The sequence below is a fragment of the Centruroides sculpturatus genome, unplaced genomic scaffold (assembly GCF_000671375.1).
Source record: "Centruroides sculpturatus isolate CEXI.00-Female unplaced genomic scaffold, Cexi_2.0 scaffold5, whole genome shotgun sequence".
Lineage (NCBI taxonomy): Eukaryota > Metazoa > Arthropoda > Arachnida > Scorpiones > Buthidae > Centruroides > Centruroides sculpturatus.
The window spans coordinates 1,202,702-1,219,007 of NW_019384397.1; the positions used below are offsets into that span (position 1 = coordinate 1,202,702).

The 16,306-nt window shown below is 26.5% G+C and overlaps 1 protein-coding gene across 1 annotated transcript in view; it reads right to left on the reverse strand.

The window, feature by feature from the left end:
* LOC111618474 (protein RRP5 homolog) overlaps nucleotides 1-16,306 on the reverse strand; it is a 46,291-nt gene that overhangs the window by 14,485 nt on the left and 15,500 nt on the right. Inside the window, exons 7-15 of the mRNA XM_023360017.1 lie at nucleotides 16,160-16,231; nucleotides 15,795-15,905; nucleotides 15,442-15,642; nucleotides 15,162-15,229; nucleotides 12,414-12,470; nucleotides 11,582-11,642; nucleotides 10,665-10,811; nucleotides 5,290-5,475; nucleotides 2,289-2,423 (exon numbers count right to left, since the gene is read on the reverse strand). Of these exons, the coding sequence (XP_023215785.1) occupies nucleotides 2,289-2,423; nucleotides 5,290-5,475; nucleotides 10,665-10,811; nucleotides 11,582-11,642; nucleotides 12,414-12,470; nucleotides 15,162-15,229; nucleotides 15,442-15,642; nucleotides 15,795-15,905; nucleotides 16,160-16,231 (1,038 nt within the window). The remainder of the gene's footprint in view (nucleotides 1-2,288; nucleotides 2,424-5,289; nucleotides 5,476-10,664; nucleotides 10,812-11,581; nucleotides 11,643-12,413; nucleotides 12,471-15,161; nucleotides 15,230-15,441; nucleotides 15,643-15,794; nucleotides 15,906-16,159; nucleotides 16,232-16,306) is intronic.

Here is a 16,306-nt window from a genome sequence, read left to right on the forward strand (position 1 = left end):
ATATATATATTTACAAATTTACATTAGAAAATGTCTATGACAATGAAACACCTTAACAACAAATAATAATATGGGGTATAATTTAAAAAAGTTAATCATTTTCATTAAGCTTTCAATTATCTGACATGTCTACAAAAATATACACAAAATTTTCTATTATACGGGCTCAAAAAGGATTGTAATTCTCATATTTTTAATGTAAAAATGAGATTCAATTAATATTTAGAGAAAAAATGCATTAATTCTAAAATCCAAACATAACTTCTATCAATATCAATAGGAAAGATAATGTGTATAATGAAACAGTAGGAATAGCAAAAACTGAAAATTATATCCATTAAAAGAACCAAGCAATCAAATGCCTCTATAATGATAATCTTTCAGCAAAGTAGTTTTACAATTTATTGAAATTTTTTCATTTGTGCCACTATTAATCTTTGCTTTTTTCTCTTTTAGTTCTTCTTTGTTCATTATGCATAATTGAAATGAAAGTAGAGCTGTTAAAATATTAAAAACATAATTTATTTTGCCTATTAAGTTAAATAAAATGAAACAGCTACATTTAATTTAATAATTAAACTATTTGTTTTATTGTTTTAGAAACTTGTAAATATGTTTGATTATAATCTATATCTATATATATATATAAATGGACGTGTATGTCCCTATATTTCACTTTTCCACCAAAACTACACATCGCACGTGAATGATGTTTGTATGTGGTGATAGCCCCAAGTCTCCATTCGTGCATAGGGGTGGTTGCGTCTCGATAGCTATAAGGGTGTAGGAGATATGAGGCTGAAAGTGGTTGAAAGTGGCTTTCTATTTCGAATGTTTTGTTCGAATTTGTTCGAATTAAATTCGAACATAAAATTCGAATATTGGTTCGATTATAGAACGATTGTAAACGTTCCAGAAACGTTGAAAATAGTTCGTTTGACTAAACGTAAAAATTCTCTAATTAGTCTGGAAACAGGGGACCTAATTCTTGCATTCTGTGAAAACGGGTAAGATTAGCTATAATGTAATTATCTTAATTTTCACTATTGTTACTTTTTGCCCAGCAAAGCGGGTCCTTGCAGCTAGTCTAATAATAAAAGACACATTTAAAAATTTTAAATATTTGATTGAGGTTCAAATCTCTAATTTATTTCCTTGAAGAAATAAAAAAATTCTAAAAATACAAACACTTTTCAATAGATTTTGAATTTTATTGTCATAAACTTTCTTGTAATATTTGTAAATGAAAGAGTCTGGAACAGATAATTAAAAGTTTTTAGAATATTTAAAGTTTTAAAAGTCCATTGCATAAATTCATGAAATTATTATTATTAATTTTTAATCTATACTAATATTATAAAGAGGTTATGTATGTATGTATGTATGTATGTATGTATGTATGTATGTATGTATGTATGTATGTATGTATGTAAGTTTGTTTGCAGCAGGTAATCTCCAAAACTACTCATCCGATTTCAAAAATTCTTTCACCAATATTTAGAGTGGAACCTCAGGGTGGACATAGGCTGTATATTATTCCGTTAAACATTCATATAAATTAAAATATATAATCTAGGTTAAGGCTTTTATGTCCAACAGATGGTGCTAAGAGTACGACACCCTAAGTTTGCTTTTCTGTGAGGCATTATGCTTTTGTGTGAAAATGAACTAAAGCGGATCATCTTCTATCTATCTATATAAGTAAAAATGTAATGTTCGTTTGTTCCTACCGATTCCTTTGAAATTTTGACACAATGCTGCATTCGAATACGCACGTGTTTTTATATAATATACGTGTCGAAATTCCCCCACTGAAGGGAGATGATTAGGATTAAGGCTTACCGTAAAGAACTCTGCTTCTATTTATACTATTTTAGATGCGGTTTTTTGCGTTTTTGATTGCATTTTAATAGGGTACGTCAACAGAATGTATACTAAGAAGGGATTTTTTGATATTCCCCCGCGGGGAGAGAGACAGAATTAAGGCTTACTGTGAAGAACTTGGCTTCTATTATATTATTTTAGATGCGGGTTTTTGCGTTTTTGATTGCGTTTTAATAGGGTACGTCAAGAAAATGTACACTAAGAAAAAATTTTTTGAAAAAATTTCTCTTCACAGGTGAAGTGTTATACATTTATAATAGATACATTTTGAGCCACAACAACGCATGGTGGGGTCTGCTAGTACTAAATAAATTAAACAAAAATGTGTGTTATTTTATAATACAAAAAAATAAACATGATAAATGAATAAATGAAAGAAATAATTGAATAAATTAAAGACTTACTTTTAAAGTAAGTTTCATTATCTGCTGCTCTGGAATACACAACAGTACACAACACTTAACCACTTGTCCTATGTGGAATACTTTTTCAGGATATTCAATAATTTCGGTGCTTAATTCTCTTGATGTTATCCAACCCTGCATAATAATTAATTTGTATTAATTAAGATAATTGTGTCTTTAATTGAATATTGTGAAATGTATTAATTATTATATATGTAAAAGAAAAATAATGCTAATCTATAAAAACCATTGTTAATTGATTTATAAAATCTGTAAAAATTATTCAATTTTTACTCAACAGGGTCTAACTCTAATAACAATTGTCAAATAACTTCTTTTTATATTATGTCATTATAACTAGATTTCTCTATCAATTTTGCTTGTTTCAAATTACAAGTGTTATTCAGAAAGTGATGCCCATTTTATAATTAAAATATATAATAAAGATTTATGAACCAATTTTTATAACCAATAAAGATTTATGAAAAAAATTTGAAGGCAGATAAATGGTGGTTTAAAAGATTCCTAATTCAGGTCTCTTCACATTACAAATATTTAGGAGTCACTTTTTTGGCTAACAGTTCATTTCAGATGCATTATTCTAATAAGAAGATTCATGGTAGACTATTGACAAATAAAACTGTTCAATTAGAGAAGTCCACTAGATTGAGAAACTTGAATGATTACTTACACATCTCAAAAACTGTTTTTGTCCTCTATGTTATATGCTTCAGAAATCTGGAATTTTCATTTAATAAATGTTGATGGAATACAGATCCAATTTATTATAAACCTATTTTGTTTACCTCATTACACACTGAACTATTTAATTTTGATGGAATGTTCTTTGACTCCTATAAAATTTTTAATTTTTAGAAGGTTAGGGAATTGGTTTATTAGGACTTATAACTTAATGACACTTGTTTAAGTAAGGTATGTTTGAAATTTTTACTTCACAAGGATTGTATAGATTGGAATTGTTCTTTCATTAGTACTTGTAAAGAACATGGCATTAACTTTATAAGTGGAAATATAGAACTGACAGATTGATCTAGCCTCCTTACTAGCATTTTTGATACCTTTTTATGTGGTATTATTAGTAAAATAAATAAAAGTATATATAATAGTTGATATAAAAAACTTCATGTTATTTTCTTTTATAATTCATTATACAATGAAGATGTGTCTCTTGACATAGATAATGAAGATGTGACCTCCAGTCTCCTCTCCTAGATATTTAATATTATGATATAACCATCATCAGTTACTACTCCTCTAGGGCCAAATTTATTTGTAATTTAATATTATCGTTCCCAAATTATAGCATGATGATTTACAGCAGTTGATGGTGTGTTATGTTGATTGTACAGTACTTGATAGAAAAGTTTTATATTTGTAAGAGCTTGTTCTTCTCTCCCCTCATCATGGAATGTATTGTGAGATCCAGCCTGGGGTACAGGGTAGTTTGTTACTCCTATATCACTTAGTAGCCAATCTATTCCGTTAGAATAGTTCTCGGTTGTCCACAAGAATGGCCTTTCCTGAACTTAGGGAAACGAGTGTGGAGGGTCTTACAGTTTAATATTTAAAGCAGAACGAAGAATTGTGAGATCCTTCAGTTCCAAAGTCAGGATTCCTGTGACACCAGTTTATCTACTTATCAGTCGCGGATAAACACGCGAGAAGGGATCTGATTCAGAAAACAATCAAGAGACATTTCTTAAACAGTAAAATAGTAAAATTTAATAATCAAAAATAACAATAATCTAAAGAAAGGGAAATAGTCAAACATTCAAACCCAAACAATCAAGACAACGAATAAATTACTCAAACGCGTCGAGAGAGAAATGTATTCCTTAACCTATACATTGACGAGAGAGAGAGCTCACAATTCATTAATGTACATACAACCTGTTTAAATGACTTTGTTGTCTTCTTATTTGGCAAAGGTACTTCATTAATAACATTCTTGAATTTCGGTTCAAGAGGGGTCTGGATAGGCACAAATATTAATTATATCTTCTAAGTTTCTAACTTAAGATTAACTTGATATGGTACGACTTTTGGCGTTGGTCTTCAGGAGCTTATGTGTGGAGTCCTTTCCACTCTCCGGTCTACGGACGAACTCTTAAGGGTGTTGGCCTTAGAGAGCAAAATGAGTGGAGTCCTGTCACTTTCAGATCTACTGACAAACTCCTCGAATTCGGCTGAATTTCGACTGTATCTTTCCATTTGCGACCAATCATCCTACTGTTTTTCACCCACGTGAACGAATGAAAAGGGAAAGAAATGTGGGGTCGTCAGTTCCCATCGTAGTAAGATTTTTAACAGATAAGGGAAAAACAGAGGATGCTCATACTTCCGTCAAAGGAAGTGACTCTGTTATCTGCTTTCCCACGCTAGAAAACGTTATTTTCCCATCAAAATGAAAGAATATTTTTCTGTAAAGATTTTACTTCAATTTTAAATTATTACTTTAGACCCGGGGGCTATTCGGATTCACAGTATTCAGTATGCTTAAATAAATAAAATAAACTGATGTTGACTAATTCTACTTAAAACTTCCTCACTCCAGGTTTCATTTACACATCATGTAAAATATGGTTAGTGAGTGAGTGCATGCATGCTTGCATGTAATTAGATTTTGCATTGTATGGCTAGATGCTCTTTCTGATGCCAATCCCCCACTTTTCTTCTGGACTCAGACTATGGAGCTCAACAATAGTATCCAGCAATTCCATGTCATTTTCCAACTATAATACTGACTACACTTCATGCTGCTTAACTTAGGTGTTCTGATGGAAACATGTAATGATCAAGTGCAGGTTCTGAATAGTTAAGTAACTTATTTGTTCTTTTACTTTTTGGTCAAATGCAGGTAACTAAATTACAAATTTACCAGTAAATATTTCAAAAGTGATTCAAATATAATGAAATATTCTATATGATTAATGCTAAATAATAATAATAATAATAATAATCTGAAAACTTCAAATCATACCTTTACACCATTATAGAAAAGAACGAGCAATCCTGTCTTTTTCACAAGTACAATGGTACCTTCTACCATCATTCCTGGATAAGCATCTTCATATTTGGCAAGAATTGGTAACTTTGAATTTACTAAAGTTTTTTTGCATGTTAATAATAAAGATGGAGGATCTTTTGAATCATCGATTTCAAGTATCTAGAAAACATATATCACAAAATGTTTACATAAATAAATTTTTATATTTTTATATTACTCACAGTTAAGAAAACTAAAAATTTATCTTATTGAATCTGTATGCTGAAACTAATGTATAACATAGAGAATTCACACTTTTCTAACACTTTCCAGCAGTAGCCATTTAATAAACAAAATTTTTTGGCCATATTCAGGGCCAAAAAATCAGGTTAATCTTACATGAAGTAAAATGTCTATAGTTTGACGTTTGGAACAATGCTGACTTTGTGAGAAAGGTATGAATTTTCTATGTAAAAATTTATCTATTAATTTATTTAAAATTTATTAAAAAATCTAAATAAAATCTTAAATGTTTCACTAAGTTTCAAATGATTAGAATAAAAAAAGTACAATAAGATACTAAAATTTTTTAGTAACACAGTTTTAAATTAAAAAAATGCAAGTTATATTAAAACAAACATTTTCAATCTGCTTAATGGACCATCTTCAGGTTACAATCTCAAATATATTATAAACATTCAAATAGAGCATTTAGACTACTTGTTTGCCTGTTTCCAAAATTGATAATTTTTAAAAATTTACAGGTTTTTACAAATAAAATGTATAATGTCTTTTTTATTATAATATAATTCATAATATTTGAGTTAATGATATTTAACTTTTTGCAAGTATTTTTCTAATTGTTAGAAATGCAACAACTTAAAAAAATGGAAGAAAAATAATTTATGTAAAATAATTCAAAGTTACATACAGCTAGACTTTGTCAAATAAATTATTTTAAAATAACAAAAGCAGAAAAAATTAAACTTTAATTGACAAAAAACAGTTATACACTCAAATAAAATTATCACATCATTGTAAAAACTTGGCATACATTTATGTCAGTTATCTACTTATATAAGCCATTGATCACACTGTTTTATATCTGTCATCTGTAATCTGTCATGGAATGCCTAGAACACACTAAGGGGTTATCCCTAGCGATGATTTTCAGCTATTATTTAAATTAATAGTATAATTTATTTATTAACAGTATATATTATTATTTTTATTCGTAATAGAAATTTATTATTTATATGAATTTTATTATTTATACCATGGAATGACACCGCTGCTGCTATAACACCCACTAGGGGGCATCCCAGGCTACTAGTGTCTATATAAACGATTGCAATTGTAGGTTGAACTGTATATCAGGTGTCATAAAAATATCTTAAAACTTCTATTCCAGAATCCTATAAAAAGGTTCTCAGAGGTTCACTATATCTATTGTTTGGAGTCCTAAGAATGCCAGGAATGTCTGTATAACACAATCAAAAACATTATGCACAGCTGTCAAAGGTTGCATGTACTGTACAAATTAAGTGAAGCAAAATCACCTGCCATCTTGCCATCTGGGTTCTGAGCTGCACAGAAGTTTGGGAGCAGCAGAAATGCACAAGATAAGAACAAGTAACAGTAACATTATCTTTGTCCAACATCCAAAGGCAGAATAAAAACATCACTCAACATACTACTCAATATTAATTTTGAATGTGTTCTAATTTGTATATTCTATAATAGTTTGTTCTAAACTGTTAAATATAAGATTGTAAGCTGAGGATAACCAAATCTTGATTGAAAATGTTTATTTTAAATTCTGGCTCTGTTTGGAAATGAATGACCACCATATTAGAGTGTACAGGACTGGAGAATACTTCTGTTTGGAAATGAATGACCACCATATTAGAGTGTACAGGACTGGAGAATACTTCAATCCTTGCAGTATGATATTCAACATTATCATACTGCACCACTGCTGATTTGCTGGTCTACAAAGCCATCTCATGACAGTCACTCTTAGTAGTAGTCAAGGGTTAATGACAGAACAATAGTATGTTCACAAAATCTTGTACCTTCAAATTGCCTTTCACGACACAGCTGAAAATGACCAATTTTCTAAAAAATAATGCTTGACCACATAGCTAAAGATTTCCCAGAAATGTCTCCATCAAGTTTTCACGCTTCCTTGATCTCCAGACTATCACCCATCAAACATTTATAGGACCATTTAGGACAACAGCTTCAAGAAATCTACAAGCATGAGGAATATGGAGTGGCAATTGCAACATCTGTGGGCAAATCTGTCACAAAACAGCATATAATGACTATATGTCATACGTGATTGTATATACTGCCAAATGTAGCTATAAAAAAGAGGTCATACAAGGTACTAAAGGTTCCTTAAAATTATACCACTGTTACACAGGAAATTCTCTGTTTGCTATGATATTGCAATCACTTATTATTGTTACCACTATTATCAAACTAATAAAGTTTCATTTGATTCAAATGTCTTCTTTCTGGTGCATGACCATTCTTTTTTGTCAATGAACAAATATTAGAAACAACAAAATGAATACCTAGTAAAAAGTTTTTTAACAAACTTATAACACACAATTTGGAACATAAACTCTTTTCATGTCATCCATCACATTAATGTATGAACTAATTTAAAACCTTCTATATTGCATACATAAAATAATTGGTATTTCTAAGATTATCAGCACAAAACCTTTCTCACTAATTTCTAGCCTTATTAACAGGAGTACAAACGTTTTCGGCCTTCTTAATAGGCCTTCCTGTACTCCTGTTAATAAGGCTAGAAATTAGTGAGAAAGGTTTTGTGCTGATAATCTTAGAAATAGTTCTAGCTACATATGCATAGTAATTGGTATTTCAATACTTGATTGCTTACTGTTCTCTCAATTAGTTGTATTTACTTCGGAATCAGCATAAAGTTGCTGTTGAGAACAAATCACACAAACGCTCTTTTAGATGGAAAAAGTAGGTTTATTTTCAATAATTTAAAAAGCTATGCATTTCGGGCTTAATGCCCCTCTTCAGTCCTATTTTATTAAATAAATTGGCAAAAAAATGTATTTAAGAATTGCAGAATGCATTAAATTATATTTAACATACACCTACAAACAAACATTCTCAAAAACTATATAATTACCTAAAAAAATAATTTTAGTGACAGCTCAAATAACTAATTATTAAAACCTTTGGCTAAAATAAGTAAAACTGAAAAAAATTAATATTAAGAAATAAGTAAATAAATAAATGTAGTAAAATATTATTAAAATAATAAGACAGTAAACCTGTAGAAGTAAAATTATTTTTAACAAAAATAATTTTACTTCTACAGGTTTACTGTCTTATTATTTTAATAATATTTTACTACATTTATTTATTTACTTATTTCTTAATATTAATTTTTAATTTTTTCAGTTTTACTTATTTTACTCAAATTTCAATAATTAGTTATTCCAACTGTCACTATATTATTTTTTACGTAATTATATAGTTTGAGAAAATGTTTGTAGATGTATATTAAATATAATTTAAAGCATTCTGTAATTCTTACATACATTTTTTGTCAATATATTTAATAAAATAGGACTGAAGAGGAGGCATTAAGCATGAAATGCATATCCTTTTAAATTATAGAAAATAAACCTACTTTTTCCATCTAAAAGAGCATTTGTGTGATTGTTTTCAACTGCAACCTTGTGCTAATTCCAATGGCATTTCAATAATTTATGGTTAATATAGCATTTAAGTTATTCTGAATGCATTATTATTATAAACTAATTTCTAATTTCCTCCAAAAACACTATTAGAGGGCACTATCTAAAGACTTTTCATATTGCAGTTGCACTGTTTATTAAAGGATGCTTACCATTAGATAGTGCTGTTCAGTAGAATAAATATGGTATATAAGCAATATAAATTAATGTTTTAATTAGTATTATTAATTTATTTGCAAAGTCAAAACTTAAAGTATTTCATTAAACTATAAAATTATTATTAAATCAGTCTAAATACAGGTAATTACTAATGCACATATTTAGTGAGATATATTTTATATATGAAAAGTCATGTAAAGTTGACATCCACATTAAAAACATGACATTCAATACTTTAGAATTAATTTAATTTTGACACAAGAGCTAAAGATAGTCTAGTAATGAAAATTTGTATATCATAAATTATGTAAATTAAGTAAACACTCAAAACACAGATGGAAAAATTAAGAATTATAAAACTTACTTACAAATCTTTTTGAAACATTTATAAGAAATTAAATTAGAAATAATCCTTTATAGATTTCTTTACTAATTTGGTTTATTTGTTTATAGCAATATGACATGTGCAATCTGCCAAAAGAGTATGTCTCCCTGTCAGTGTTTTAAGGGAAACTGGATACTATTTGTGTGTTACTAATGTGAAGAAAATCCATAAAACTCCCCATGGCCAGCCTGTTGTTGAGGCATGAACTCACAACCAAGTTCAGTGGTTTTATCCACTTGGCCATAGGTAGGCACCTTCTTTAACTAACTACTAAATAGAAAATATATATTTCATTACCTATTTAGTATATATGCAGGGTGTGTCACAAATAACTGCCACAAGAGAGCGATATTGAGAAGTTCAGACTATATGTGAGCAGGAACTATGTTTTGTTGCATGAACAGAATGTATTGATTAACTTGTTAATGCCAGAATTTAGATCTTACAATTGAAAAAGTGAAACCAAAATAAAGAGTAATTAAAGGATACTACAAGTGATATGATGTGAAAAATATAGTAGATACAGATTATAAGTTTAAAGTTCATTACAACTTATGTGTGAATTGGTAGCCATTCTCAAAAAGGTCTGGATACATGTATGGAGCATATGTTTTACTATAGCCTTGCTATGAATGGCCATCAGTTCAAACATAAACTGTAATGAAATTTAAACCTGTAATCTGTAATCTACCATATTAAATTCTTGTCATTTGTATTACCTTTTAATTACTCTTTAACTATGTTTCAGTTTATCAATTGTCAACACTAAATTCTAGCATTAATGAATTAACCAATACATTTCCTATATTCATGCAACAAAACCAACTCCTGCTCAAGTGTGGCATGAACTTCCCAGTATTTCTCTCCTATGGACAGTTATTCATGGTGGATTCTGAATATACAGCATATTATTAGTATATGTGTATGCATGTGTGTGTGTGTGTATATATATATATATATATACACGCATACACATACACTAATAATATACTGTATGTACAGTACATGTACACACACAAACAATATTTTATAAATTTAATAAATTAATGTCAATTAAGATTATTAAAACTTACCCGACATTTCACTTCTGAACTAGGATGAAAAACTTTTTCTGGATTATTTAAACAAATTTCAGACATATCCATTTTACGAATAAATCCTTTTACATTATGTGCTAATTTTACAATCATTCCATTATCTACATGTTTTTGAACAGTTGCCTTAAATAAAAACAAAAGAGAAGAAAATTTAAGAAAAATACATTAATTAAATATTATTAATTTCCATTAATAACTTCCAAAAAATAAGCATAACTCAAATTTTATTTCACAAATTTAAAGAAATAATCAAAAATAAAAAGTATATTAAACAATTTCATTTTAAATTTTATATCCAAACTCTTTTATATATTAAACTCTGTTAATTTGAAATTTATTTGCTATAAAAAATATTTCAAATTAAATGTTTACAAAAAATTAATATGAAAAACTGTTAAAATTTATCACATTCATATCAACTAGCAGAAAACATATTAAACAAAAACTTTTGTAATGACAAGTTATCAATACAAATACATGTTCCTAATTACAAATATAAACATCAACCAGAACCCGATGCATAGTAAATAGACACCCACAATTGGAAAATAATTATCAATTATTATTCATAATCATTATTTCCAAAATATAGCCCAATTACTTACAGCAATTGTGGGTATCTATTTGTTCCTAATTATTTAAAATCTTCTTCTTCCAGTATATATATATATTTTTTAATATATTTCTTTATTATTATTAATCAAATGAAAAAAATTGTTCTGTTTAAGCTATAAAATAAATTATCCAATAATTTTTATTTCTATAACAACTTTTTATTTCATATTTTGTACAATTGTAATATATAACAGAAATAATACACAAACTTATTGTAAAAACTTTACAGTTAAATCTTATTAAGAAATGCTTTCAGAATAGTAATAATTAAAACTTACTTTATAAATAGCTCCTACTTTTAATTCTTCAAAAGGAATATAACTTTTCTCAACAACACTCCTAAAATTTTAATCATAATGAAATGTCACATAAAGTTTGTGAAACATCACAAAAAAAAATATATTTATTAAAAATTTTATGAAACATGATATTACATTACTAATAACAAGAGAAATATTTTATTTATTGGTTAAATTTTAAACAAGGCCTATGCAAAATAGAACCTATAAAAATAAGAAATACATACTATTTAGAGACACTAAAAAATAAATCTTCATAAATTTCAGCAAAACAATTTAATTAAATTGACAAACATCAAATTCTATAGGTTTACCATACCACGTATGTGATCTGAAACTGGCCTATTAAGAAGGCAAAAAACATTCATCAATTTATTTAAATTATTTTGCTAGAATTTATGAAAGTTGTCTACTTATCTTCTAGTGTTATATCGTCCAATTTATTAAAAGTTTTTAAGTAATTCTGTATACATTTTCAAGAGACAAATCACTTTGACTAATAAGTATTTGTAAAATATAATTTAAAATAGTAAAATATCAAAAGCTTTTGAATTAAAATTATAAATTTGTAATTTTAAATTTTATTATGGAATAACAAGAATTTTAGAACTATCTTTAATTTTCTACTAAATTTTTTTCATATTTACTGTTCACATTTGATGATAATGCTAAATAACTATTAATTGACTAATTAGTTCTAAACATTAAAATTTAGCTAATACCAACACAAATAATTAATGCATCTCTAGTCTTAAATCAATTTATAGATTAATAAAATAAAACCCTTATTTGATATCATTAACATTTTTACCTTTTTGTAGATATTTTAAGCAGTTTGTCAATGTGATTCTTACCAAGAATACGACACCTGAAATAAAACAATTTTGTAATTTATTGAAATATTTCTTATTTAAATTATTCATTTAAATATTCCTTATTATATTCATATAAGTTTAGAAAATAAAATAAAATATCTTTTATGTGCAATTATCTGTTTTCATTAGCCAGCAAATTAAAGAGTTTTCTTCTTTTAATCCATTTATTTAAAATTATATATATATAATAATGTATTTATGAATGCATTATAAATTTACAATATAACTTAGTCATTTATAAATGAATAAGATCAGAAATAAATTCTTATTAAAACATTAATTAATAATCATAAAAATCACTTTTAACATCCTCACATGCAGTATTACATAACCATAGGTAAAACTAAAGTTTCAATGACAATGTATTTTGATTTAAACAATTATAAAACTAAAATAAAAGAATCTCATATGATATGGTCAACTCTTTACATAAATGGTGGAGAAACCCAAACACTTAAAAATGTAAAGAAGAGAAAAACATTAAAATCATAAATGTAGATTGTCCAAAATGTTGCTCTTGCCTGTCCTTTTTTGAAAAAACAAGATGCCATTTTGGATAATCTACATTTGTGATTTTAATGAACTTTAATGTCATGGATTATTATTTTTTAAAGAGAAAGGTAGTTTATTCAGAATAAACTTTTTGAACTCATTCATTCCATCTTCAGATACTCAAAAAAATTAACTTACATAACAAAAACAATCTTTACGGTAACTTAATTCATTTATACCTAAATTTGTCATATGGTCAACTTAATAAGACGATTCAGACTTCTTATAGTATCTTTTATTTTAAATTAAAATGCATTTTCAACTTTTAGTCCCTCTTTAGTTGATTTTTTAAATTTTTTTGTCTCTAAAGATAGACTAAAAGTTTGAAATGCATTTCAATTTTAACTAAAAGATACTATATAAGTCTGAACTGTGTACTGTCAACCATTATGACAACTCTAGATAAAAATGGATGAAGTAACCCATAAAGATGTCAACAAATTTTACTAGATACGAATCAAACGACAACAAAAAATAAAAATAAATAATAATTAAATTCAAAATTTAAATGCTCGTGCATGCTCAGTGGTACATATAAACAGTAGTTTGAACATTTTTGTACATCAGATATGAACTGATAACAAAAGCTACTATATCTCTCTTAAATTAATTTATTTTAAATATCTACTCTTGTTTCAACAAAAATGCCTATGGCTTCTTTATATCTCAGGCATTTGTATATTTATTTTATCTGTTTAATAATTGATTTCAAGAAGTTTAATAGACTTTTATAACATTACAAAATTTAATGCATAGAAGTATCACAGAATGTTTTAATTCTTAATGTCCTTTACACACTTTGGGAACAAACAGAATCAAACCTTCATTCCTTTATAATTATTTTTAATTGAAGTTTAATTATAAATTAATTTTTATGATTATGCTGAAAACCTGATAACTGTTTTTTTCATATTGAGGTGGGGAATGCAGCATATAAAGGAAAGTTAACTCTGCTGTAAGGACTGTTTGTTCCCAAAGAGTGTAAAAAATGTTAAGAATTTAAAAACAACACTTTTGTGATACTTCTACACATTAAATTTTGTAATGTATTAATTTCATCCTGGCATTTTTTAATTATTTTTAATTCACGTTTAATTGTAGACTTTTAAAAGATTAATTTTAAAATACTTCATAAAATAAGTATTATAGGAAAAATATTTAGATTAACAGATTTACATGATTATCCATGTCATTAATAAAAATAAAATATAAATTTTCTCATTTTGGCTAACAGGTTTCTTACTATTGACTCATTGTCATCTTACTATTGTCATATGAAAGAATCAAAACTTTTAAAATACAGTATAAATTCTTACATGATCTTATCCATTGATTTGCTAGTTATGAATATTCAATATATTATCATTTAATGATTTACTATTTATTTTATATGTACACACACACACACACACACACACACACACACACACACACACACACACAAAGCATTCAAAGCTAAAGTGGTGGGTCAAGTTCAAGATTTTTTTGTATTAAAATATCAGCAGTCTAGAAATTAAGATAAATATTGTAAAATGAATTTATTTTTATTTAATAAAGTATAAATTCCCTTTTGTCCTGAAAAATACTGCTTTCAGAATGTCTTATAAATTTACTACATTAATGATAATATATAACTTTGAAACAACCAAAGCCAAATTAACGGGCTAGAAGCGGCTATAATAATAATAATAATTTGAGATAATTTGTTTGATAATTTGAATATTGTTTGATAATTTCAAAAATCTGAAATTTGTGATTATTATTATTATTATAGCCACATCTAACCTGTTAGCCTGTGATGTGGTTGCTTTAATGTTTATTGGGTTAGCTGATGTTTGATTATATTTATAACTTTGAAAAATCACAATTATGAAAAATGAAAACAGTTTTAGCTAGAATTCATTTAAACAATAATTAAACATAAACAGCTTTCGTATGTTATAATCTGTTTGCACATTAAAATTCTGTATTTTATTATACTAGTAATATAAGTTTAATAATTATTACATAATTATTAACAAAAATGTTTCAGTTAATAATTATCAAACATTAATTATCATGAAAACATCAAAATTTAAAATGTAAAACAATGAATAATGTAATACGTTTCAAATATCAAAATTATAACTTACTTATGAGTCATACCAACAAGAAATTTGTCACCAATATTTTCTATATCATCATCAGACAGATTTTTTTTCTAATGCAAAAGTAATTTGTTTTAATACAACTTGTTTATACAAATGAAAGTTAATAAAACTAACTTTAATCATAATACAATATGTTTATTGTATTATGATTAAAGTTAGTTTTATTAACTTTATAATAATAATTAATAATTATTTATTAATAATAATTAATAATTATAATAATTAATAAAAAGCATAGTACAAATTTGCAATATATACTTACTGTGCAAAGAGCTTTGATTTTATCATCTATTGAAAAATAAACTCCAATTAACTTATCAATTTCTGTCACTTTAGCTTCAGTTATACTTCCAATCTTATAATCACCAAACATTTTTTTAACTTTTTGAGGAGTTATATTAAAATGTAGACTAAAATATATATGTTTAGAAATTGGATGTAAGTATAACACAGTCCCATCAACCTATCAGTTTATAAAAAGTTTAAATCATTAAATATACCAAATAAAAATATTTTTGATAATTGTACTCATATAAATATATGTATTTGATAATTTTCTATCAAATAAATAATATAATCATCATCTTAAAAAGATTTAGATAATATATGTCATACCTGCTGTCCAATTTCATAAGAAGAAGGTTTACACCAAATACTCTTCAAATGATCTTTATAGACACAACCTTTATAATCTAAGCAGTTGACAATCAAACCATTATCTTGAATCTAATTAATTTATAAAAAGTCTTGATTAAAACATTTTATTATCTACTTGTGCCATTTACTATATTTAAATTGTTAATATTTATATTTAACTAAATGAATTAAAAATATGTTATTGATTTAAATTACTAAACAAAAAATTTGATTATGCATTTATATTTTGTAAGAAAAGAACAAATCAAAAATAACAAAAATATTAAAAAAAAATAAAATAATGGTAAATTAAAATTCTAATAATAATAATAAAAGCTTATTACATCTGTTACTATTGCTGATAAACACATTCCAGGACGAAGTGAATGCAATGTCAAATTAACATTCTCAGGTACCTTCAAAGAATAAGAATTTTAAAAAAGTAATAAATTATTAATTTTAATATAAACTAATTTTTAAATAAATTTTAA